Raw genomic sequence first — 27,419 nt, forward strand, 5'->3', positions numbered from 1 at the left:
GCGGCGGCCTCCCCAACAGCGGCGGCCTGCTGGCTCAGGAACGGGAGCGATCGGCGTTCCGGCACGGACTGATGGAACTGTCCCGCTGCCTGGCTCGCCTTCAGCCGACGCCATGGCCCAAGGTGACCGCACTGCCCCATAGGGAACGAAACGTTTCGGGTGTGGGCGAGCCTCTGGGTAGGGGATAATATACGAATCTGCCTTTCTAAAGGCGCCACGGCGCATGCGCCCTTCTCCTGGCGGGAAGGTCGCGAAGCGCTGTGGTAGCGTCTCGACTCTCTGCACGCCTTTTGATCTCGGAGGCTTTTGGTCTAGTGTGCCCGGTTTTCCAAGATCACCCCACGAAGCTCCGCCTCCCTACCAAAATGGCTGAGGGCAGCACAGGAAAATTAAAAAGGCGGATTATGTGGCTTCGGACGTACAACAAGCAGGCACAGTCAGCTGGAGAGGGAAAGGGAAAAGTATAAACATCGTTGTCTTCCTTTCTCCGTTAATATTAGACCACTGATTGAAATATTGAAAGGCAAGATATCCGCTGGTCATTAAGAGTAACTGACTGGATTGCAAGAGGAGGCAAACGCGCGAGGGGGAGACAGAAAGTTAGGTGGGCGGAAGAGATTAAGTTTGCGGGTATAATGTGGCCGCAGCAAGCACAGGACCGGGTTGATTGGCGAAACATGGAAGAGGAGTTTTCCCTACAATGGACGTAGTCAGGTTGATGATGATGATGATGAAATAATATTTAACTTGCATATACTCATTCATTGGCGTCGGTTACGGGGTTGAGGAGGGGGGGGAGGAGGCAGAACCCACTTTCTCCCCGGGGCCGCATACCTAGCAGTCCCTGAACTAGCGGACAAGGCAGTATAATGCCGTAATGAAGCCTGCACAAACTTCCGAACCTTGGCCACAACAATGACAGACTTCTGTTATGTAGTACATCACGCTCAACGTGCAGTAGCTATTATGGCCTAACAGTGTCTGCTGCCGGCCTAATTGTTATGTAGCTGAAGTTGAATTGATTGGCGCAAATACAAGACGCGGACAGGCGCACACTCGCAACTAAATTTTATTCACCCGAGAGCTCTGTTTCACAACCCTCAAGGCTGCGTACAAGGCTCAGAAAGCAAATGATTTGTAGGAACACCACGTAATTAAATAATATCCACTAGCGGCTTGTTTGAGGGTTGTGAAGTAGAGCTCTCGGCAAGAATAAAATGTAGTTGCGAGGCCTGTCCGCGTCTTGTGCTGCTTTTCTTGAATTATCATTGTCCTGCAAACACTCCCTGCCCCCTTCCCCCCCCCCCCCAAACTCCGCGCTTCCCATTTCAGTTTTCACTGACTGTTTCCTATTTGTTTTTGACTCACCTAACTTGGACCCGCCGCCCCTTCTTTCTCCCCCCCCCCTCCCCCCACCTCAGTTTAGACAGCTGCCCTTTTCTCCTGTTTTGTTTGGGTTGGAAGAGTAGTAGCATGTACGCACACGCGCTAAGGAAAGCTGTTGCAGCCACGAAGAAATGTCCGCTAGCCGAAACGTCGGCTCACGCTTTACCTCGTGTTCACGAAGGTTCATCTCTTGTCCTTGTCTTAGTATTTGCGCCAAGCGATTCAACTTAATGCGGCTAGACATCGGTCCGTGCACTCCAAACCAAATTTCCTCATATTTACACGAATAATCACTGACTAGTCATTCGAATGTTGGGGGTGTGCAGGTGGCCAAGGTGATGGCCGCCTGCCCCGTGGAGATGTCGCGCGGCGTGTTCCGCATCGACCAGCGAGGCCAGGACGCCACGATGTCGCTCTGCGTGTACCTGGTCGAATCCGGCTTCCAGCACCGCGAACGCATCGTGCCGTACCTGATGAAGCTGCTGCGAGGCCTGCTCAAGGCCAGCTTCGTCGAGGAGGTCAAGTACGAGCCCGACGAGAGGATTCCCGTGAGGGAGCGCTTCTGCTTCCTGCTGCAGACGGTGCTGTCGGACGTGGCGTACTTCTGCGACGAGCTCGGCGAGGAGGTCACCAACTGCCAGGTCGACTTTCTCGGTGCCCTGGTGCGCATTTGCGCCAGCGCTCACGCCGCCAGCACGGCCAGCACAGAACCGTCGAGTACCGCCGCCACGCTCAACGTCAAGGCGAGTGTACCACTCTGTCGCTGCCATAGGCATAGGCGTGCGCATGAGGGCGCCAGGAGGGGGCAGGGGAGGCGACCCCCCTCCCACCCCACAAATCAACTAAACGGGGGGGCACAAAGTCTGCACCATACTTTTACTCCTGCCACACAGGTTTTTTTGACGATAATTGCGGCCACTGGTGTTGCATTCCAAGAGATATTTACTTCCAATTTTTACCCCCGGAAAGCCAAAGTACAGGCCGTTGTGGGAAACACGGTATCGCTTCATTTTCCCATCCGCTGCGAAGCACGCCTATGGCCACTGCGGAACTAGAACTGGTACCATCTAATGAAATCAACAGACAATGAAGCTAAGGAATTAGCTACAGGGGACATTACTTGTATGTTTTTAACTGTAGTATAGTAATTATGACTCAAATGGAATTAAAGTGGATGAAAAATCAGCTCGCCGCAGGTAGGGGCCGAACCTACAACCTTCCGATGACCCATCCGATGCTGTTCCAATTGAGCTACAGCGGCGGTCGCTTTCCCATACACTTTATCTGGTCTTTGTGTTTATGTAATCCTGGGAGTGTTAGCCAGCGCCGCTCGCAGCCATGACGGCGACTGCGGAACACTCTTTCCTTGCCGGTTGCAGGTTCGGTCCGTACCTGTGGCAAGTTGATTTTTTATCTACTTTAATTCATTCCACTTATGTCACAATTACTACACTGCAGTTAAAACCTCTAAATAAACCTACAAATGTACCTTATACTGGACTTATCTTCATTGTCTGGTGGTTTCACTAGGTTGTGTCTAACAAAGAAACGATCCATCGATCTATCCCCCTCTTTCGTTCGAACTGTTACCAGTAATATAACTCCATGGGCACAGGTGTGAAGGAAGCAAACTCTCAGTAAACCTCTTCGATAAAGCCGTCCCGGTCAGGTTATCGAAGACACCGCATTCGCAACGCGTATTCACCGGCGGCACTGCCTCGGGCAGTCCGCGAGAGTCAAAAGAGATAATCCCAGTGAGGGCTGCTACTTGGCTTTTCAACACATGGCAGCCATGACGTCTTTTCATTTCTACAATAACTATAAGCTGATGCAGTCACCAGGCACGTAGCCAGGATTTTTTTTCGGGGGGGGGGGGGGGGGCAAGGCCTAATTATTCGAAAGAAAGTGTTTTCATGGTAAAAAGAAAAAAAGTTGCCCGGGAATATAAAAGGCTGGACGAATTTCGGGGGGGGGGGGGGGGGGGAGGGCCCTTGCTTACGTGCCTGGCAGTCTCTCATATCGTGTTTGTTACCCAAAGGCAACCATCTGTTGTCTTCCTCGGAGATAGAGTCACAGGTCGTTGTAATATTAAAGTAATGTATTAGGAGCACCATATTAACTTACAAAACCACACATGCAAGCTATGCCCCACAGGCGAGCACACATGAACATAGAACGTCGTCTTCTTTTCCCACTGGCACAACACCCAAAAGGCGATTCCCGAGGGGGGCGGGGGGTGCCTGCGATATGCTAATATCTCACAGACGCATGCGTTTGGGCTCTCGGTACTCGAGGCAAGTTCACGCCGTTGGCGTCGACGTCCCCGTGTGGTCACGGATTAACCGAAATGCAGGAACACCAACGCGCACAGATTTAGGTGCGTGTCGATGAGCCCAAGGTGTTTAAATGTAATCTTGAGTCCCCCACAAGCTGTGCCTCACAACCTAGCTTTTTGTTCTGCCGATCAACGAAGGGACCACACACCTATCATTTGTAAGATGAAGATCGACGAGTGCAAAGGGTACATGCGGCTGCACGATTCCGAGCGTTCTCAATGTGACCGGACATTGCGTTTGCGGATAAAAAGTACTCGCTGCTATCCCCGTTATTTAGGCAAGAGACAAGCACGGGACTTGCGTCGCCTGGAAATGAACACTTTCCCATATTTAAACAGGTTACACAAAATGTACCCTCAAAGACACAGAAACAAATGTCCGTGGTGCGAAGCGACAGCGACATTGGAGCGCATCAGTGCACACCACGCACGGACGCTGCCATGTCGCCGCTGCTGGACAACACTCCCCTAAGCTGGTCGTGGGAGGCGCGGCTCACGGAACTGGAAATTGGAAGCCAACTGGTCCGTTGATCAGACCCGGCGAGGCGCTGTAGCCAGTGGGGCCCTGGAAAAGTGGCACCACCCGCCATAACCATAAGCAACCTAATTTCAATAAACGTTTCTTCTCTCTCTCTTTGTTTGACGATTGAAGTGTGGGACCGTTACCTATACTTTTTTATTGTTTCCTAAGCGTTCGAATTCGTCCTGTCCGCTCTCGGTCCAGGTCGGCCAGACAGTGGTCCCACTGATAATCGGCACGTGCCGCGCGCTGGGCCGCGCCAGCGTCGAGCTGCCGTTCCTCATTTGCCGGATCTTCCCGCCGCCGGAGAAGGTGGACTTCGTCGAGGACGAGCTGGGGGTCGAGAGCTACGCCAGGAAGAAACGGCGCGCCGAGATGTACAACCCGAACATGGTGTCGCGCCGCGCCATGGTCGACTACTGGGTGGCAAGGACTTGCCGCGGCGCGGCTCGCGAGCGACGCGAGGGCCTCTTGCCGTACGAGAACATCACGACGCCCATCGAGTTCAACGCGTCCACGTTCATTTTCCGGACGTTCGGCTCGTCCTTCAGCAACCTGCGAGTCATCGCGGAACGACCCGAAGTCGCGAGCAAGAACCACGCGCGGTTCTCGGCCAACAAGATCCAGGTGGGCTAATCGTAGACACGGGCAGGGCGTTAGCATGAATTTGACAAGTACTGGTGGACTCCGCTTGTCGGATTCACATTTGCGTTAAGATAGTAAACTGAGCTGGTTGGTTGGCGTTCATGATGAAGTTCGTGCAGTGCTCACGAGTAGAACCAAGGACGAGAGGAACAAACGAGCTTATGGGACAGAGTATAACTACCTGCTGAGCACGTGCGACAGCACAAGATGAGTCTGTCATGTGTACCTTGTAGCTTGATCAATGTTTTTAAAAATCTTTTTAGTGAAGCATGTGCTAATCTCGTGGCCACGAGTTAGTGATTATGACTAGCTTTTCTTCCTTTCTTCTTTCTTATCTGCTTGTTTTTCAAAATAAACTTCAGCTGGTCCCATGAAGTCCCATTTTAATGCACTAGACGGAAATCTGACGCTATTGTCTACGGCAGCTGCAACGCATGGCACTTCAGCCAGCGTGGGAATTGTGCTTATCGTAGCACTCTGCTTGAACGTCTCGGCTCTTCTGTATGTACGGCAGCGAAACCTCATTTTAAATAACGACTGAAACCGAATTCGAATCCTCCGTCGACGTAGACTCCATTGTGAGGTCTCGCGCAAGGAAGCGAACGGAACTGGAGAGTGTAAATGACGTTCCCTTTTCAGTGGTTATTGGAAACGATCGTGTCATAGCGGTATAAGAAGCTTGGATACGTTCAAGGAAAATGCTTCAAATGGTTAAAGGGTCTCCAATAGAAATTAAGGTTACTAAAATTCTGAGCCTTCATTTTCTCTCTTCCACGAGCTTTCCCAGTGAACTCAGTTATAGGCACGTAGCTCGATATCTTTTGGCTTGAATGATCAATGGGATGATCTCCATTGGCTCCCTTGCACGATCCTTGACAATGAAGTAAACTAAGCACGTTTATAAAAAAGCGCTCGTGGTACTGAGGTTTTGTATTCCCGGACTATTGCTTTTATTTATTCCCGGACTATAATTAAACTTCGATATATCGATGTCCGTAAATCGGAAGTTTACTTCGCGATATCGAAACTTTCTTAAACTGAAATTCAACTTTAGGTAAAACATATTCATGAAAAGCTTCTTTTCCTGCACATGAAGAGTCGGAAGAACGTATAATTAACACGGCGGCGCAACAAACCAATTTCGATAACGCGAAAGGAAATCAATTTTCTTGAACCTGAGATCCGGCAACCGCGGCTTGATGCTGCGCCGGCGAAGGAGTCTTCACAGCGGCCGAACGTCGCGCGTGAATCCGAAAGAAATGCAGGTCCAGCGCACTGTGGTAACAGAATTAGCGTTCGCAAAAACTGCGTGCAACTCAACCATATCACCGCTGACCCTAGCAGAACTTTGTATTTATCGCCTCTGTCTTCTTCTGGGGAAGCACTTCAGCTTCGTCATAATGAAATCATGGATAAACACGCTTCGTTCTATTGAGGTTCAAAGTACATGCTGTTCCATGGACATGATCTTGTGAAAAGTGAAATACTTCGTTATATCGAGAATTTCGTTATATTGAAGTTCGTTATATCGAGGATATTGCTTGGAAAGGGAACTGATAGGTGTAACCTCAAGGGACTAAAGGACAGCAGTGTGGGTCAGGAAACAGACTGATGTTAAGGACATCTTAGTCGGAATCAAGAAGAAATGGGCATGGGCAAAGGATGTAGCGCGAAGGCGAGATGACTGCGGGACATTAAGGATAACAGCATGGATTCCAAGAGTAGGCAAGCGTGCGAGGGGGAGTCAGAAAGTTAGGTGGGCAGACGAGATTAGAAGTTTTCGGGAAAAACGTGACCACAGCAAGCACAGGACCGGGTTGATTGGCGAAACATGGGAGGATCGAGCCTTTGCCCCTGCAGCGGGCGTAGTCACGTTGATGATGGCGATGATGATGATGCTTCGACTCGCAGCTTATCCTTGCGTACGCGGACCGCATCCTGTCGGACGAGATGATCGACTACCTCGACCAGTGCGCCATCAACGCATACGATACCGCACAGATCGTCACCAATCCGTACCGCTCGTTCGGAGAGATGCTGAAGCTGGTCTGGATCACCCTGCTGCACGAGCTGCTGTGCTCGTACACGCTTGCCGAGAAGGAGGAGTGGAAGAAGAACTCGCCGCTCTTCTGCAGTCTCGCGAAGGACATCCAGAAGCTCGCCAAGCATCTCTTCCTTGCCGGTCAGAAGGACATACAGGCGAGTGGCGCACGAAGTCTTCGAAGAGATGGGCCCGAGAAACATTTGTAAATTAGTAAAAAAAATATCAAAGCCAGTTTCACCACTTGTGAAAGTTGTACGAGCTTCGGAGCATTGATTCACATGTGTTTCCTTTGTGTTTATCTTGTGTTTATCTGCTATTCTGTTGTTTTCGTGTGAATACGTGATGTTATCTATCCTTGCGCGTTCTTTTCTTGCGATTATATGAATTGTTTTGCGATCATCCATTTTCTGTTCTATGGCCTCCTTTCTAGTATTTTTCTATTGTTTGCTGTTGCGAGCGCGGTACGTCTAATTCTGGCAGCGGCCCAATATCGAATTACTCAACCCTTACAAACATTTTGTTCCTCAAGGACACCTGCCGAAAAAATAAAATGTCTATAATTGTGGTTGCACAAAGCGTCACGAGATGTCGTCGTCGCCCGGTCACCCGGTAATCCGTTGTATACCGGAATGCCTGGCAAGGTAAAAACCTCTCGCTATGTATATATATGTATGTATATTTTTGCTGGTGCAGACCGGGCCCCGTTATTTTGTACGACAAAGAACGACGCGACTCCATTGTAATGTACCCCGCGCTGTTTTCGTTGGTGACAGGTGAAGGCTTACGATGCGAGCGAACAGGAACAGAAGGACCACCAGTACACCTGTGTGCACCGATTCCGCGCCAGCGTTCAAACGGTGGCCACGTGTGTGGAGATCTTAGTTTGGGCCGAGGTGGATGAGAACGGCGCCGACCTGCTCTGCGGCAAGCTCAGCGAGAAGCTCCAAGCGGCACACGGTCTCAAACTCGCACTCGGTACGCCTATTCTCGTAGAAAATCTTTAGGCCGTATATATTCGAAGCTCCCTATAACGCACACAGATATAGCATATTATCGGCTACAGAGAACTAAATACAAACTGTGGTTGTTCATGCTTCATTTCGCTAGCATTTATTGTTCTTAAAACGAAACCGAAAGCGCGAGCCGTCGCGATATCGGCTGTGACGAAGTATTTGGTTATGGCATAATATTTGGCTATCGCATATTAGTCAAATACTCTTCCACTATTCCAAAGTCCCGACTCTTGCCGCGAGAATACGATTGCTAAGCGAGAAAAGGCGCAAAAAGAAAATGCGGGTGGCGACGCCACCGTTAAATGCCCTCAACAAACGCCGTGACGTCATATTTCTTTCACACCGTCTGTTAGGTCCTACGTAGTTCCTTGAGGTAAAATTGAAGTACATTGTCCTCTAAGGGGGCCTTAGACTTAACACACCAAGTTTCAGAAAATTTCGTTGGGCAAATGTCGCCAAAATATGACAAATAGTTTGAAAGCAGTGACGTCACGCGCTGAGATTTCAGCGCGAAATTTAAAAATGAACCTTTGACCCCGATTTTGATGATGATGGCGAAATTAACGACATGTAATGAGGTTTATTGGGCAGGCCTAAGAAACAGGCAGCAGATCGGAAATGAACACAGGGCGAAGATGGTGGTGTTCGATCGCAGATCTCTATTGCCTCCGCTCGTGATGATGATCGTTGAGCCCCTGTCATTGTCTTCGTTCCTTCATTATAGACATTAGAGTTCTCGGACTACAGCTTATCAATCAAAACCGATTCATTGTTTCACTTCAGTGTCCCTTTAAGGAAAAAAGTCACAGTTTCGCCGCAAGGGCGAAGCAATGAATGCGATAGCAAGAAAATTACACCATTTCCCGCTAAAGGGGAGCATGAGGCGATGCGAAGCCGGAGCACTTGCACGATCGCATTCCGTTGGCGTTCTTTGGGTATGCTACCGACCTGGCGTCGTGGAAGCCGAAGAGGAACGCTACGCGCGTCTTGTCTTCCCCCTAGCCTGGCCGTTCATTCTCACAGGGCGAGCGGGGAGCGCAGTCGGCAGGCATGCGAGAGGGGGGCAGCGTAGGAGAGGAGAGAGAGGGGGAGGGGACGGGCATGCGCTGGTGCTCATCGCGGCATTGCGCAGGAGAGAATTTCGGTATGTCTAGCCCGCGTTTCAGAGGAAGAGTGGACAGGGGGAGGGGAGAGGGAAAGAGGAGGGGGGAAGGGGAGGGGGGTGGAGAGGGAAAGTGGAGAGGGAGAAGGGAGAGGGGAAGTGGAGAGGGGTAGGGGGAGAGGGAAAGTGGAGATGGGGAAATGGGAGAGGGGGAAAGGGGAGAGGGGATGTGGAGATATACATATTATACATATACGGTGCATGACGGGCGACGGCGACGGCAAAATTCAGCCGAGACTGTCCATATAATTGCTATCGCAATAAAACGGAGAAGCGTGGTCAACCTCCAGATTTTCGTACAGGTCACCTGCCCATCCTCATCAGCTGCCTGGATGGCGTCAGGACGCTGGCCGAGATGTTCCCACTGATCGTGGACGGCTGCATGCTGGCGGCGCGCGATTTCCTCGGTGCTCCAGCGCCCGTCCTGCTCAAGCTGTACCAATGCATGGAAGAGCTCGTCAGCGGCGACAACGCTGGCGTCAGGTCCATCTGTCAGGCGGCCCTCAGACAGGTGCGTCTTATCTGGCACACCAAGCTTCTAGACAGCAGAGCCATAGCCCCGCAAAGAGTTTAATCCCAGGCCAAATATATGAAGTTTAAAAGAACTTGTTTGGCGAGTTGGTGTATCTTAACACAAAAAGGAATAACCTGCGCAACCTGACACACATGTAAAACCAGACACACACACGAGAGCAGACTCGCAATATAATTGTAAGTCTGCGCTCGTGAGTGTGTCTGCGTTTAAGTGACGTAGACTACTGCAGAGTACGCTATGCGCTGAAATGTAATTCGCAGAAAAAGTAGGTGGTGTGGCTCTGTTCTAGAATCCTGCGCCAGACAACTTCATTGCCCGTGGTTTTGGCGCTGAATAAGGAGCTTCGTTGTCACGTGGTTGTGACGATCAAGAAGGCGGCAGTCAACGAGGGCGCGTGGCAACATTGAAGACTTAAACCATTTACAAAAGCTTGCTTGAAACGCATTTGCACCTACATCTATCGATATCTTGGCAAGAGATTCGCAATAAAAAATATTTTTGCAGGTACGCGATGCAGGCATCGACTGTCTGTGTGGAGTGCTCCGAGTGGGCATTGAGCGCGACCCCGAAATTGTTCAGGCGTACCTGGCCTCTGCCTCAAACAGACTCTTCCAGGTACGTGCGATAGAGAAGATTTTATTTAGCGGAAGCTCTCGTGTGGGACGAATTCACCTGTAGTGAAAGGCCTTCAGCTGTCCAAAAAGCTATGTCACCCCGCACTGGCTTTTTGAGCTGAAGTGCTACATTTAGAGGACGTGTAATATTTTTGAACAACAGTGCAGTATGTAGATGACATGTCATTTAAATATTGTACTGTTGAAGCCGTTTAGAGGCTTCCGTGTAGTAGATCGCTTTAACGTCAAAGAAGTACGCGCTAGCACTGTAGAAAACAACATAGAGATCTGGCGAGGACTTGTAGACCCGGCAGCAAAAGTTCACGGGACGGGGCATTCCCTGCAAATGCGAATTTCTGCTTCGATAGTGAAAGACGCTCCCAATCTACAGCGGGTAATTGTATAGGTCGCAAGAGGTGTAAAAGGCTGGAACATTTAAATGCAGGGTATACTTCCACACAAAGCGGGAATATATAGCTCTCTCGAAAACTTCGTGTCCCGCGAAGTTTTGCGGGGGGAGTATCTTTGACTAGATTATTCCTCTTTATTTTTTCGCAGTTAGCAAGTCAGCTCAACTACTTAGCCCATCTGTGGCGCGATTTTGTACGCGTTCTCAAAACGAACGGAGGTGGTCCGTTCTGAAGTAAGGTGGCAAATTGGGCTAGTGGGGGATAAGATTTTTTTGTTTGGTTTTTGTGTTTTTTTGTTTTCTTTTGTGGTTTTTTTGTGGTTTTTTTTCTGTGTGCTTATATATGACACTTTTCTTCCATTAAAATTTCAGTTGTTAGACAGCGCTTGTGTCGTGCACTTCCTTGTGTTTTCGTGTTCCTGTTTTGCGCTGAACATGAAGAGTGGTCCGTTCTATCCAGCCGCACGCAAATGATCAATGTGAACCGTTACAGACGTCACAGCCCTACATCGACCAATCGCGCCACAGAAGTAGATCTTGTGAAGCTGAAGGCATATCGGAGTGGTCTTCTCGTCTTTTTCGTGCAGGCTGAAATAAGCGGTGGCGAAGGAGCCCTGATAGCCATCAACACGGTGATGGCGTTGGGCAAGATGGCGGTGGCACTAAAGGGCACGCCGAAGACGGAAAAGTCGGTGTTGCAGTTCTTCCAGCAGCGCTTCTGCAAACCTCCTTCGACGCTGGACACACTCATCGTGGACCAGATGGGTCGCATGCTGGTCGCCAAGGTGGACCGGACCGTCCGGGACGAGATCATGAAGATGCTGACCATGGTCACGCTGGTCTCCAACTCCGTGCAGGCCAAGATTGCGGACTCCGACGTCAAGTGAGCTTGCGCAGCAGACATTCTTTGTAGGACGGGCAATAAGAGGCTTTAATTACCTGTCACGGTGGTCTAGTGGTTATGGTGCTCGACTGCTGATACGAAGGTTGCGGTATCGAATCACGGCCGCGGCTGCCGCATTTTCGATGGAGGCAAAAAGGCCCGAGGGCCGTGTACTCAGATTTAGGAGCCCGTGAAAGAAACCCAGGTGGTAGAAATTTCCAGAGCCCTCCACTACGGCGTTCCTCATAATCATATCACGGTTTTGGTATGTTAGGGTTTAACTGAATACCGCAAATGCGGTGATCTGGGCTACCACGAACTTGGGGAACTACACTATGTAAAAAACAAAAAAAAAACAGATGTAGTAAAAAGGCGTCATTTTGCCCCCCAACAATGATCGCCATCTGGCTTGCTTACGCTTCCTTTCTTGAAAACTCGGTGATCGCCACTTTCCTACCATGCAGGCTACGTCAAGCTGATAACGCGCAGGCCGCTCGTGACCAGGAAATGCCGGGCGCGCGGCGATAGGCTTGGTACCTCTAGTACGAAGCTGCCTTAACTTTTCAAACCAAAATAATTTCCTGGAGCCTTAATCTTCCCATAGAACTGTTCTGACCTTAAAAATGGCGAATATATTATGAAAGATGTGGCACAGTGCGGCTTTGATAGCCAGTGGTGTTTGATGTTTACGTCATTATTTCACTTACGAAAACTCTGTTAAGGCAGAAAGCCTTCCTTGGGGCACAACAGATGACTACTTTGTAGGCTTAGCCCGATCCCCATGCTTGCATTAAATGTCCTCTCGCAGCAAACAACGTGAACATCCTTGACTGTATTACATTCAGGTTTCAGGGCTACAAGCACGTAGCCTTGCCCGTCATCAAGGTTCTTGTCAAGGTGGCCTCGGGCATCGAAGGCTCAGACGAGCAGCTTGAGATGCTCAGTACGCTTCTCGAGCTATTCGTGCAGATCGGACTTGACGGTTGTCGCTACTGCGAGAACCAGCTGGCCTTCAAGGACTCTGGCTGCGCCGCCAACATGGGTGTCCTCATACCTGTCATCTCGGCGTTGGTTCAACGCATGGACCCCGTCGTGGGTGCCAAGCCGCGCATACACAAACTTTTCTGGGACTTCTGGCTGTACGCCTCGCTCATGGGCTTCACTGTGCTGTCCGGCGTGTGGCCCATCGACTGGTACTACGGCACCGCCGACATCGCGCTCAAGTCGCCCATCCTGGTATGCAAGGAACACCTGAGGCCCATCCTGCAGTTCAACAACCCCGTGCGTCACGAGACCGCAGCCATCGTCGACCTCAACGACGTCAAATTCCAGCTTCTCAAGGAACTCAAGGGAGGCACCGAGATCAGCACCATACTGTACAAGATGAACTTCATGCAGGCCACCTACCTGCTGTCCGTCAACGACCTGGAAGCCCTGAGGATCCAGAACTCGGTGACCACCAAGACGCCGTACCAGACCATCATGCAGTACCTCGAGTTCCCCCTCATACAGAAGGACAAGGGGGGCATGTTCATTTGCATGTCGGCCGTTGCCGATAAGGTCTTCGAAATGTTCCTCGACGTGATGCAGGACAAGCCCAAGCACGAGGATCGTGAGGCCGAACTGGAGGAGGCGTTTGTCTTCCTCCTCGTGAAGTTCGTCGACCCCGAAAAGCAGATACGGCGCGTGGCCGACAAGTTCATTTCGAATTTCATCGATCGCTTCCCACATTTGTTGTGGAGCCGCAAGGTGAGACGTGTAGCGCATCAATGGGCACATTTAGATCAGATAGTTAAACGAGAAAGAAAGATAAATGGGCTTGGGCATGGGAAGGTCATACAGCGCGAAGGCAAGAAAATCACTGATCATTAAGAGTCCCAGATTGTATTCCAAGAAAAGGCAAGCGCGCGAGGGGAAGACAAAGTTAGGTGGGCAGATGAGATTAAGATGTCTGCGGGGTAAACGTGGCTGCATCAAGCACGGGACCGTGTTATTTGGCGAAACGTGAGAGAGGCCTTTGACCTGCTGTGGGTTTACTCAGGCCGATGATGATTATTGCGAATTAAACGATGCGTCCGGGGTTCTGCGTCGGGCTATGAGATAGTTGTGAACTGTATGGAGCGCACGCACTCACAGCATAGTTGCGGTGCACGCGAAATGTTATTGCAGAACTTGGACTTCATAGAGAAAATCAAGGTTACGGAAAAAATGCACCCGGGTCGACCATATAATTCTTACCACGATAACAATTTTCGATAATAGTCGCCTCCATGCCTCGAAGAGGCAAATGGGCTTCGTTTTGCTTGAACTCTGTCGTTATAATCCATACCGCCCACTGGGCATGTTCTCCGGGTCCCGTTAGACATCTTACGTGAGTTTCTCGGCTCTCTGTGAGCAATGCGATTCAAGAACAGCACATTTAAGCAGTGGTGACAAACTGATGTCAGCCATTAGAGAATGCTTGTTAAATGGTTGTTGCTTGTCGTACGCACTGCTCTGTTCTTACGTATGTTGCAATCATGCCGCTATTCGGGCAGGTCCTCTGGGCCATGCTGGACATCTTGCAGGCGCTGGCCTACTCCCTGGAGCTGGACCCCAACGAAACTGGTCAAGAGGTGATCGTCCCCTTCACTCCGTACTCAATCACACTAACCGACACCATGGAGGGCCGAGAGACCATAGTTCGCGACCTGGCCGCCCACTGCCAGGGTATCGTTCAGGAGGCCGTCAAGTGGGCGCCCATAGCGACGCGCTCCCACCTACAAGAGTACATGGTCACCAACTCGGAATTGGTCGAAGCGCTGACCCAGCATACCGGCGTGGGTCTGGCCATCGAAAGCATCATGCTTTTCGCCGGCCTCAACGCGAGTTCCTCGCCGCAGTCTACTTCCCTCTTGGAAAGGTGGCCGGCTTGCGTAAAGAAGGACTACTCCGAGTTTGTCTGCTCCATGGAGATACGCTGCCGGTATTCGGGAGAAGTGGCAGGCCTGCTCATGAGCTCCAAGAACACGGAGTACACGCGGAAGGAGCTCGCGGCCAAGCTGCTCAACCAGCTCCACACCAGCTGGAAGACGTCCAACAAGAAGCTCCACAAGCGGTGCATATTTCGCATATGCGCCCTGTTGGTCAGCATGAAGGGCCTGGACCGGAGGCTACTCCGGGCCCTGTGCTGGTCGCCCGTCGAGTACTTCTCTGAGGAGCCGACGCGCAATGCCATCTACTGTTGGCAGTGGTTCCTGGCGGCCAAGCCCGAACAGGAACTTCGCTTCCTGCACGAGATGTCCAACGCGTGGCTGGCCACGGTCGAGCGAGAGCTGGGCCTCTTTTCCAAGGATCCGGTGCAGACAGACCCGTGTGCCGTAGGCGAGAAGAGCGACTTGCGCCCGAAGTCTCCTTACATCGCGCCACACGAGGTTTGGGTCATTTTATTTTAAGTTCGTAGCTCTCTAGGGGCCCGAAACTAAATGATGATGCCCGAAATGATGTTGATGACGCTAAATGATGATGCACGTGACCTCGCTAGCCAATCACACACATTCGCGCGCTTACAGCTTCGCTGTCCGATGGTTTCCCTGGCGTGGAACTGGGTGAATTTTTTTTTTTTTGCCACGATAGAATGCAAGACCGTGAGGAAACAGTGCAAGAACACAGAATAGGATTTAGCAGAACTAGTTCTTGGGATTGCTCATGTTTTCTGAAAAGCACGAACACAACTAAGCGTTCACACACGAAAAGGCAGACACATTAAAACGCTTACTTTTTTTCAGTGTTGTATGCGTTACCGAAAAAAAGTAACTAAATACGTTACTCGTTACGCTAAAGAAAAAGGAACGCGTTACCGCCCTACGTTACCCATAAAAAAAGTTAACGCGTTACCGTTACCGTTACCGAAAAAAAGTAACGGACGTTACTTCTGCCGTTACTCCATGATCAGAGATCTTAATCAGCGCACCTTCGCAGCCGGAAGGTACAATAGCAACTTTATAAAGCCCATATTTATATTTAACATAATAGTTCTAGCCGAAAGAACAATTTTACTCGAAGTACTGATATAATTTTAACGAGAATAATTCGCAGAAATGCGCTGTACGTACCTTGGCAGTACTGGCTAAAGTTGCCTATATAGTTACATGTGACGGCTTCTGACACTGCATGGGAAAGTCATTTTTTCGCGGTGCGACAATAAAATAAAAGTGATGAATTTCATCGTCAACGTTATCCGCAAAGAAAACGTCACTGAACAAATTTGCAGTAATTATGACGGCGTGCTTTTACTTACAAAATAAATGCGCAATTTTTTAGCAGTAAATAAATGTTTAAATGGCATAAATCTAGGGAAAAGTATTTGCGCATATGGACATTCTTTTTTTCAATTTAATTTGTATAATTACCGCAAGGATCGCGTCTGTGTATGTGAAGGTGTTCAGCGCTAGCCTCGGTCGCAGGAATTCAATAACCAAAAACGTAGTCGAAGTTGTAGATAGCAAGAAGCGAAACAAATTCTGAATACTAAGTTTATAAACAACGCTAGGGTATTGCAGGGACACCTTCCTAATGTAACTACAAATTGCTGAATGCAAGCAACAGCTGCATTTCAAAGCTGTCATCGTACAGCTTGACTCGCTTCTTAGCGAATACGTCCACACCTATGCTAAATAGGAGCTCGACATATGCGCTATATGGTACTCATGTAATCGCTGTCAGGAAGAGCTGGTGAACGCGCGGAAAGTTTTCCTTGAGCCCGCTCAACGCAATCTCATGCGACACCAACGGTACTGAGACAGTCTCTCATCTTCAGATGGCGATGATGTCGAGAAGGCATTTCCGAAGAAGTCATCTTCCGTTGTGTTGGAGCTCACACCTAGCCTTGGTGTCCATAAGCCTAGGAAATCTCGAGAGCTCACTTCTGACGGATAGGAGGACTGCATTTCGCTTCACTTCATCGATAATCAACGACAACTTGAAACTCGATAGTCAGTCAACGACAACGGAAACTCGATAGCAAGGTAGCCGAAACTATTTCGGCAGTTTGCTCCCCATTGCAATTTCCCCCGCGCAAAAGGACCCCGTGCGGGCTCGCTTTGTGAGCGCTTGGCAGGCCGACAGCAGTCTGCCGCAGCGACAATATAACCGAAGCAAAGTGCGAGTATGAATGAAGGGAGAGGGACAAAATAACGTCGGGGCGAGCTCTGAGAAAGGCGCTCCTACAAGACGAACTAATTTTGTGTAGGACTGCGAGGATAATTGGAATGAAAAGTAACGAGTAACGTGAGGCCTCACGTTACCGAAAAATAGTAACGAAAGTACGTTACCCGTTACAGTTCCCAAAGAGTAACGAGTACGTTACTAAGTTACTGAAAAAAGTAACGCGTTACCGGTAACGTCGTTACTTGTAACGCGTTACCGCCAACACTGCTTTTTTTTGCTTATGTCGTTTGTATGAGACAGGTGTGGCAAAGTGCTTTTGTCTCTCAGGGAAAGGCATGAATATTGCAGCGCGAACGCTGAGAGTTTCTTAGCTGAGAGCATAGGCGTGCACAAAGGGGGAGAGGGGTCTTTGCCTTGCAGTGAGCGTAGTCAGGTTGATTATGATGATGATGAGTCCTTCCTTTGCGAACAAGAGCTATTCTCCGGACGCAGGTGTGGGTCAACTTCATTGTCGAGAAGATCGAATCGGCAAAGTTCAGCAGCCAGGCCGAGATCGAGATATTCACCAACCTTTTCTACCGGTCCTTCTCGCCCACCATCGGGGACGAAAAATTCAGCTGCCGCCACATATCGGTGGTGGGAACGAGGTTCAACCTGCTGAGCAGCGCCGTGTCGTTGCTGCAGAGCGACGCCGACGCGCTGAGTAGCCAGATGATCCGCAGCATCCTCAGGGAGCGCATCTACTCCGCCTGCCTGGACTACTTCTGCGGCCCGCAGTCATTCCCGACCGAACGCGGAGGCAAACTTCGCGAGAGCATCCTCATGATGGTGAAGTTCTGGATGGCGATGCACAACGACAAAAAGTTCCTGCGCCGCACCAGTTTCGGCAAGGATATTGTGGGCAACCAGCTGTCCAATCGCAGCCAAGGGTCGTCGGCGGGCAGCACGGCGACTGAGAGCGGGTATGTCAGAAATCAAGGGTCATTCCAAAAACGTGCCGTTATTTGTAAGGTACCTTTAGTCCTTACCAAAACGCTGCTTTAATGCAGAAGACAACCGTGTGCCGCAAATGTGTGATGATAGAAAAAAAAATCCCTTAACATTTTATTCTGAAGTTTCATGATATTTGGTTTACTATTTCAAAGATGAATGTTTTTGAAAATGCTGGCCCATTCAGTTATGAAGATGTAGTGTGGTAAAAATTAACCAAACGTTGGAATGAAACAAAAAAAAAGAAACGCCAGGCCCGCATGGAACATGCAGTACAGTCACAGAGAAAGCCGGAGGACCGCCCTTTCTGTAGTCCGTTGTAAACCATTTCGGGGCGGCTACTGCAAGTACAGTTGCCAGATACCCACTTCCATACCCACTATGCCATTATTCAACATTCTGTGGAGTAGCGAGGTACCTACTACGCGTCGGTAAGGCTTTATCTGCACTTTGTTGATGTTGTGGCTGACGACTACAAAGAATTATGGCTGAGCCTTTTGTAATGAGTGGGAAGCTTTAAGCCACCCACTCGTTACGCAGTTCACATCGTGTGACGCCTGGTTGTTATTTTACTCTTCAACCACGCTGTATTACATCTGTTAACGTGATTCCTTGCCCGACATGACGCCTGTATAGGGTCTTTTTGCGAAGGAGTTTTGAGCACCAGCGTGGCTCTGTGGTAGAACACTGGACTGCCACGCAGACGGCTTGAGATCAAATCCTTCCCGATCCTGGGTATCTTTCTTTTCCATTGTGCGCGATAGCGGTTACGGAAACCGCCACCGGCGGCGGCTGACAATTTTGGTGGCCGGCGGCGGCGGCCACCAAAATCGGCTGTTGTTGTGACTTCATAACACCTTTCGCTATAAAACGTTCACAACTCCAGGGCATGAAACCGAAACCTGAGGCACGGAGTGCACGTTGTCATGGTGACAGGGGCAGAAACGGTTAGGAGAAATTTGGCTCCCTGCTTGGTAGTTAAAGTAGATCCCTTACAATTTGTATGCTTTTTCCTACACGTTCGGTCAGGTCCAGGTCTGCGCATGTCTTCAAGAGCCTTTGGCGTTCTTTCGGTCCCCTCTTTTTTATCTTCTCCTGTGTAACCTCATGCCACGTCTTTCAAGTATATTGCGAATAGCTAGGATGGGTAGAGCTCGAAGACTGTCATATATGTAACAGAAGGCTACGCGACCTTCTCCAATTAGCTACACGCAGGCAGATTCGTTCCCAACGACGCCCGCCGGTTATCAGCAGCAGGGTTACAGCCGGCCGTCGACCGAGAGCTCGTCGACGACTACCCGACAGACGACCACGACCACGACAACGTCGCGGGAGATGCGCGAGACGCCGCTCGTCTCGGACTCGGCGTACGCCAAGGAGTACCTGCGAAAGCGGTCGCTCATCCTGGCGCTGCTGTCGGTGGAGATCGAGTTCCTGATCACGTGGTACAACCCGCTCTCGCTGCCCGACCGGGTCGTGCCCGGCGAAGAGATCATCAGCGCCTGGAGGAGCCAGCACATCACTGAGAGGGGCTGGGTTGACATGGTCCAGTGCGCCTGGAACCTCTCGCCGTTGCTGGCCGTCTACCTGCCCAGTCGCTTTCGGTAACGCGTAGCAACTATGTCAGGCTTAGGCTGAACGCAGGAAGACTCGCATAGTAGGAAATTTGCTTAATGAGGCTTAGTTATGCCTACACATTGTTACGCAACAGCTTTACACGCCGGCGTCCACGGCTGATCTGAACCAAGTGAACCGACTGAACAGCGACGAACCGAGATTACCCAAAGCTGAAACACACAATGTGGCTGACTGTGCGGCTAGTTGATGCGCAGGGCACGTAGCGCCATATGTAGCAGTCCCCACAAACCTTGCCCAACACACCACTCACAACTATAGACCAGAACACAGCGAATTCCATGCGCATCGCCATATTTGCATCGCGCGTCGCGCCATCTATCGCACACGCGACGAAACAACATGCGCGGGCTGCCACGCCAGCGGACGCTACACAGAGCAAACGTGAAACTCCCGAAACTCAGCCCGTCGTAGAGCGTGTTTCACGTTTTTTCTAGCCTGGACATTTTCGCTGATTTCATTGGAACATCAAGAACATCTTGCTCATGCAAGTCCACAATGTATACAGTACGTGCTGAGTGGGCTGCGGAAGCAACCTCGTCAGATACGTACGCTGTTATATTTGTAAAAAAACGTTATCGCTGTAGTACGCGTGAATCGTAATTGCAGTGCAGCTCGCGAAAGAGTGAAACGATGTTTCGTTGCCCCATATTACAAGTTGTGCACAAAGTTTTGTGAACGCTCATCATTTCAGCATGCATCGCGTAATAATTAGAGTATGCTTTACGGGTAGTTTCGCGGAACGTAATTTTTGTTTCACAAGCGCTCTCACAATAATGCGTCTTGCTCACAAAAGCGTGCTATCAGAGAGTATAACCTGCAGTATCGTTCAGCGATCCCTTTTGGAAGCTACCTGCGCGATTTTATTCTTGTAACGATGGTGCTTCACAAGCGAAACTGTGCTACTCTTAGTTAAGCCGGTTAGCTACGCCTTCGACGTAAAGGACACTGGCGCGAGTACTGTTTACTTACGTGCCAATATATGTATTATGTACAGCTGGATGCCTCCTGTCCAAATAAATTTGGGGACATCAAACACTGAAATGAAAGCACGAAATTCTGGCCAGCTGTTGAGGAGCACCGTGCCATTACCTTTTGAAGACGAAATCTCGAAGGCGTGGATGCCATCAAAAGCACTAAAGCTTAATACTACGTTGAAAGTGGCAAAGCATGCTGATTGCTTGTGCTTGAAAGCACTACCTTGCACTAGATTTTCGTCAAAGCAAACGCTCAAAGGTATGAAGTGCACCCCCACACAAAGGTCGCGCCTGCCTTCGACCCAGATGCGTGTCACGCAAATTAGGTTCGCAAAATGAAATAGGTGGGCATCACACTGCAGAATACACGCAGTTAGTGTACTTACTCGCGCATTTTCACTCGGCTCCTACTTTTCTTTTTTTTTGCTTAAATCCCAGCTATCCACTCGCGGCGAAGCTGAAAACACCGCACCGGCACTATTTCCGTGGCGCGTCGTAATCGTCGCAGACAACGCTATCTCGCGCTGCTTGTTTTGGCATCCAAATACGACGCAGTAGTGCCCAGACGAGCTCTTATACGCTGAAGCGGCGTGAATGGGTACTTTTTCGCACTTTAAAGCCTCAGAACTGCAGCTGGCCCTGTTTACTTGCAGCCCGCGCGCGCCTTGGCAGCCCGGCGTCTGGGTGCGAGAGTATCCGCTCGGCTCGCCAGCAGCCTGGGTGCGAGACAGGCGTGCTCTGGTGTATACACGGTTGAATAGAACTTAAAGGGACACTAAAGAGATACGTGAAATCGGCTCATACAGATAATTTATGCTTTGAGAGCTCTATTGTCATTAACTTTCGCGATCATAGGATAATTATGAGAAGAGGAAATGAAATTAAATATTTCATGTTACCAGCCGTGGTGGTCTAGTGGTGATGAGCGAATGCTGACCCGGAGGTCGCACGATCGAATCCCTGGCCAAGACGGCCTCATTTTGATGGAGGCCAAGTGCTAAAGGCCCGCGTACTTAGATTTAGGTGCACGTTAAAGAACACCAGATGGTCGAAATTTCCGGAGCCCTACACCCGGGCGTCCCTCATAATCATCGTTGTTTCGGGACGTAAAAGCCCAAATATTCTGATAATTAATGTTTCATGCTTCAGTTTCGCGCTCATTGAATTTCGCACCGAACTTCGTGCAGACTTGTGTGCAGCCACCTGTGAGTTGGAAATGCCGCTGCCTTCTAGAATTGTACCTGACTACAGACTGAATGCGTAAGCTCGCGATAATGGCACCGTACGCGTTGTCCGAATCACAGCGGGATAACAAAAACAAAGTTATGTCTGAAGGGTCAACAGCAAAATAAAACAAATATCTTAGTGCACGTTGAACAAATGCGAAGCTTCCTTTCTGAGATGTCCATTATAATTTTCTTCGTAACTTCGTGTTACGAGCTGATGAATCGCAATTTTCTGCTTTTGTGAGCATTCCTCTCGCTTGAAGGGCTTGTTAGAACAAACAAGCCAATCTGAAAACAGCCTACGCATCAGAGTACTTTCCACATCGCCATATTGCTATGTCGCCAGAGATATCAATTAAAGAGACGGAGACGGTGTGGCATTTATACATTTGATGCTGGATTCGAGGACTTGAGCGTTATGATTTTTAAAAAGGGACCTATTTTTGTATTTGGGCCATTGTGATCGTTTCCTAATAACATTAAACAAATTTCCTAATAACATCAAACTAATTTTCTGCCATTTCCAATCGCGTTCACCATCCCACACATTCATTCCATACTTTGAACAGACCACCCGTGAACGGCCCTACGCATTGCATCACAACAGGATGCTACACAGTAACGGAGGTAACCGATCGTATTACGCACACCTAAAGATATATATATATATATATATATATATATATATATATATATATATATATATATATATATATATATATATATATATATATATATATATGGTTGTAGGCTTGCTTTGTGTGTGTATTTGTGTATGCTGTACTGAGGCGAGATCGAATCAGAATCGTGCAAGTATTAAAACGCCACCATGTAATTGATCTTGTGACGTCTAAAGAACGCGAAGAAAGCCTCCAGCGTATAGCGAATGGCTATGGGGCCACTTAAATGCCGGTACCATCGTAAAAGTTATCTGGCATATTTTATAGTATTTATAATATTAGGGGTTTTACGTGCCAAACCACGATACGATTATGAGGCACGCTGTAATGGAGTGCCCCGGAAATGTTGACCGTCTGGTGTTCTTTAATGCGCACTGACATCGCACAGTAGACGTCCTTTAGCATTTCGCCTCCATCAATATGCGATCGCCGCAAGCCGGGTCGAATCCAAGACCCGAGGGCCAGCAGCCGAGTGGCACATTTCGGACATGCGCCTGTACGTCACGTTTTTCGCGCTTCGTTAAGAATTATCTTCGGCGTTTAGCTGTGCAGCGCGGGAACAAACCATTCGCCTTTCCCACCACAGGTCGTCCGACGCCCTTCGCAGCGAAGTCACCAGACTGGTCCAAGCGAACCCGGACCTCGTGTGCCACATACCCGAGGCCCTGCAGTACATGGTCACGCCCGACTTCGTGCTCGAGGACAACCCGGACTTGTCCTATTTGCAGGCCTGGGCACCGGTGTCGCCCGTCAAAGTGCTCGCCTATTTCTCGCGCCTCTACTCACCGCACCCGATCACAGCGCAGTACGCCATCCGGGTGCTCTCGGCGTGCCCTCCGGACGTGCTCATGTTCTACATCCCACAGCTGGCGCAGGCCGTGCGCTACGACACCATGGGCTACATCCGAAACTTCATCATCACGTCGGCGAACATCAGCCAGCTGCTGACGCACCAGTTCATCTGGAACATGCGCACCAATATGTTTCGCGATGAGGACGGCCAGGAGAAGGACGTCGACCTGTACGAGGTGTTCAACTCCATGATCGACTCCATGGTCAGCAACCTGTCGGGCAAGGAGAAGCTCTTCTACGAGTCCGAGTTCGACTTCTTCACCAAGATCACCGCCATCTCCGGCGTGCTGAGACACTTTCCAAAGGTGACTGACTGATCTTGGTTAAGCCATGGTCCACCGGTTGCTCGCCGTCATCTGTGCTGATGTGCTGTTAACAGCGACACTAATAGTTTACACAACTGTGTAGTTTTCTGCCAGCGCCCCGTTGTGGTGTTACAAAAAAGCCATAATTTCGCCGCAAGGGGGAAGCAACGAATGCGATATCAACAAATCGGAACATTAGACGAAATGAGTCTAGTAGCTAACTCGTTTAGCATCTGCCTTGGCGTAACTTAAAAAAAAAGGCCGGTGTAAACAAAAGCTGCCGCTACAGCAAGCGAAGTGACCTTCGTTCTGTCTTTCGCTTCCACGCAAGCTTTGCTATGAGAGCGTACACGTGCAAATGTATGGGCCGTCTGCTGATCCCCTCTAGAGATATGCGGTGCGCACGAGTGCGGGCGACCACGCCATGTAATCCGGAGTACGCCTTTCCTTCAACCGACCTATATTATAAGCCGTGTGCATAACCCGGAGTCCTGTTCGCTCGCGTTCTGTGGTCTTGAAAAGTATGCGTTTTGAAGTCCACCTCTTCCTGTTCTCATCAGGGTCCGGAGCGCAAGCGGGCCTGCCTCTGCGAGCTGTCCAAGATTAAGGTTGAGCAAGGGTCGTACCTGCCTTCCAGCCCGGAGGCGATCATTGTGGACATTGACTACGCGTCTGGTGCGCCCATGCAGAGCGCCGCCAAGGCGCCCTTCCGCGCGAAATTCAAGGTGCGCAGCGTGGGCATCGAGAAGGTGCAGGAGATCGCCACCGCGGGATACAAGGACCTGCGTGACGCCGGCTATTTCACCGCCGCGGACCTGCGCAGAGAGCACTGGCAGGCCGCCATCTTCAAGGTTGGTGCAGATAGCAGTTCGGCGTACTGTAAAGTCGGTTGAAACCTAAGAAAGACTCACAGGGTCCCTTATGAATTCGCCTAAGACGGCTCGAAGGCGATAGCCGTCCTCTTATTCTCCTCACTCGATGGATTGATCCGCCGTCGCCTCCCGCAATTGAATACACCGCCAACGATTGGTTTCCATAAGTTTTTTTTTCAAACCAAGGTTGTAATGAGTGACCGATCTCAGTGGCGGTGTTGATGTACGTGAAAAGCCAGGCGCGACGCGAGCTAACAGAAATGCGGCCTTCGAGATTGCGCCGGTTACATGCGTATTAGTGTGCGCCTTTCCCCAATAGCTGATGCTCTGACAATCGTAGCCTTGTCGGCGATCAGCTGTTTCTGATATGGCAATCTGATCTTTTATCGAGTTCACTTGTCATTTCAGGTTGCCACGTATCATTGTTGCCTGGATGTGAATGCATGACCGTCGTTGTTGCCTGTAGCAACTGAAGTGTTACACTGCTAAGCACGGGGATGAAAGTCCCAGTCCCGGAATGGAGGAAGGAAAGTGTTAGGAGGGAGCATTGAGCAATAGGAAAGAAAGAAAGAGAGAAAGAGAGAAAGAAAGGAAGAGAAAGAAAGAAAGAAAGAAAGAAAGAAAGAAAGAAAGAAAGAAAGAACGAAGGAAAGAAAGAAAGAAAGAAAGAAAGAAAGAAAGAAAGAAAGAAAGAAAGAAAGAAAGAAAGAAAGAAAGAAAGAAAGAAAGAAAGAAAGAAAGAAAGAAAGAAAGAAAGAAAGAAAGAAAGAAAGAAAGGTAGTAGGTCAGGCACGCACAGGGCAAGCTTCACTTGCCCCCATTTTCCCAATATGGGAAGGGCTCCTACATTTTTGTCACCCTCCTCCTCCCCTGTATTTTTACTGCAGGTAGGCGACGACGTGCGACAGGACATGTTGGCGCTCCAGGTCATCGCGCTCTTCAAGAACGTCTTCAGCATCGCCGGAATCGACGTGTACCTGTTCCCGTACCGCGTGGTGGCCACGTCGCCCGGCTGCGGCGTCATCGAGTGCGTGCCGGACACCACGTCGCGAGACCAGCTGGGCCGACAGACCGACATCGGCATGTACGAGTACTTCCTGCAGAAGTACGGCGACGAGTCCACGCGCGGCTTCCAGGAGGCGCGAAGCAACTTCGTCAAGAGCATGGCCGCCTACAGCGTCGCCATGTTTCTCCTGCAGGTCAGTCGATAAACTTAGACCACTTCGTTTTTATACGTGCTAGAGACTAGCATCCGTATTCATGAAAGCTTCCTAAGCCTGAATCGCTCCCAAGAAAAATGTTAGGCAGTCATGGTGCTGGCGAGATTGCGAAAAGCTGCGAGCCTGTAGAAAAATTAACGTCAAGTGGACATTACGTACAAGAGAGCTAGCGTATCCGTTTTACCGATGAAAATGTGGCAACGAAAGCAATGCACTCTTGACAAAACCGATGGGCTCCTAAAATCAAAACCCCATTCAAGTACTGCGCAATTTCCTTTGCATTGTACACTCAACAAGAAATGTTCAGGGGACGTGAAAATTTAGGAAAACCTATATTCCTGCTTCCTCCCGGAACACAGCCTCCAATCAAATGTTCCAGCCTGTTGTATAGTTATGGCCGACAATACAGTTACCCGCTAGATTAGAAGCGTCATTCCCTAACGGAGAAGAAATTCGCATTTGCAGTGGAGCCCACGTCCTGTAAACTTATGCTGTCGTGTGTACACAACGACATAGCATATAATAGATGCGTAAGGTAGCTACACGTATATTTGCTTGTGTCAATACATGTGAAATAGAACGAAAGCAGGGGAATTGTTTGACGGGCATGTTTTGTGATATACAGCCTTATAAGCCAACAGACAATGTGGATGACTGCCAGTTGGTCGTGTTGGTTGGTATGACAATGTGGAATAACAGTAACATCAGTGCAGTAGACATATAGACATAATTATGGTAAGGGAGCGCTTGACAACGAATACACAAGAAACGAGAGTAAGAGAAGGCATGCGCTGTACTCTCAACTGAAGTTTTTTTATTGCATGTGTTCTTTATAGGCAGTCTGTATCAGTCAAGCGAAAATTGGCGCATGTGTGAAGCAAACCACGTCAAGATGATAGGAAAATGTGGGACGCGCCATGGCGGAGACAACAAAACGACACACATTCACTTTGGCACTAGGCTACACATTGTGTATTCGTTTTTTCTAGCGCTGCTTTGCTATAATTATGAAACCAAACCAACTTGGCTCCCGTACGTAATCCTGCAATATATAAACAGTTAATTGTGTTTGACAAAGTAATGCATTCATCTGTAAGCACTGAGCAATTTGGTTACGTTGGCCAACGTTGTCGAAAGTTTCTACTAAATTGGGGCCGAATTCACAGAACTTCACTTTCGTAAGTGCGTTTCACCATTGGTCAGCTGCCTTCGTTATGATATGTCCCGCATCGTGATTAGCGTAAATATTCACTTACGAAAATTTTTAGTGTAAGACGTCTTTGTGAATACGGGCCCTGTTTTTTTTACTATCAGGTGAAAGATCGTCACAACGGCAACCTGCTTCTGGACGAAGACGGCCACATCATCCACATCGACTTCGGCTTCCTCTTCGAGAGCTCTCCCGGCGGCAACATCGGCTTCGAGCCGGACATCAAGCTGACCGAGGAGATGGTCATGATCATGGGAGGCAAGCAGGAGGCCGAGCCGTTCAAGTGGTTCACCGAACTTTGCGTGCGCTGCTTCCTGGCCGTGAGACCGTTTCGCGAGGACGTGGTCACCCTGGTCTCCCTGATGCTGGACACCGGTCTGCCCTGCTTCCGAGGACAGACTGTCCGGCTGCTCCGGCTGCGGTTTGCGCCCACGGCCACGGAGCGTGAGGCCGCGGCCTTCATGATAAAAATCATCAACGACTCGTACCTCAACATCAGGACCAGGACGTACGACATGATCCAGTACTACCAGAACCAGATCCCGTACTGAGGTCTTTACCAGTACCAGGAACGATGTGCCGGTTGAGGAAGGTGAATCAGAAGCGTCATCTACCGGAGTGATACCAGAAAGATGTATCACAAATAGAACCTGGACTAGGGGAACGCAAGATGCTTGTCCGCACATTGTAAATTGACATTGGCAGCCGTCGTCATGTGGCCAGAAGGGAACCGCAACGTGGGACACCGGGATATTTTC

The 27,419-nt window shown here is 49.7% G+C and overlaps 1 protein-coding gene across 1 annotated transcript; it reads left to right on the top strand.

Annotated features, from left to right (window-relative positions):
• On the top strand, positions 1 to 27,258 carry LOC119401830 (phosphatidylinositol 4-kinase alpha-like). The gene is made up of 16 exons (XM_049418225.1): positions 1 to 122; positions 1,713 to 2,129; positions 4,446 to 4,868; positions 6,798 to 7,085; positions 7,704 to 7,905; positions 9,396 to 9,616; positions 10,145 to 10,255; positions 11,251 to 11,546; positions 12,392 to 13,295; positions 14,084 to 14,959; positions 17,187 to 17,656; positions 18,890 to 19,288; positions 22,789 to 23,359; positions 23,920 to 24,210; positions 25,119 to 25,430; positions 26,766 to 27,258. The coding sequence occupies exons 1-16, from the start codon at positions 72 to 74 to the stop codon at positions 27,210 to 27,212; spliced, it is 6,279 nt and encodes a 2,092-aa protein (XP_049274182.1). The 5' UTR covers positions 1 to 71; the 3' UTR covers positions 27,213 to 27,258.
• Positions 27,259 to 27,419: the final 161 nt, after the last annotated feature.

The sequence above is a fragment of the Rhipicephalus sanguineus genome, chromosome 8, assembly GCF_013339695.2.
Source record: "Rhipicephalus sanguineus isolate Rsan-2018 chromosome 8, BIME_Rsan_1.4, whole genome shotgun sequence".
Lineage (NCBI taxonomy): Eukaryota > Metazoa > Arthropoda > Arachnida > Ixodida > Ixodidae > Rhipicephalus > Rhipicephalus sanguineus.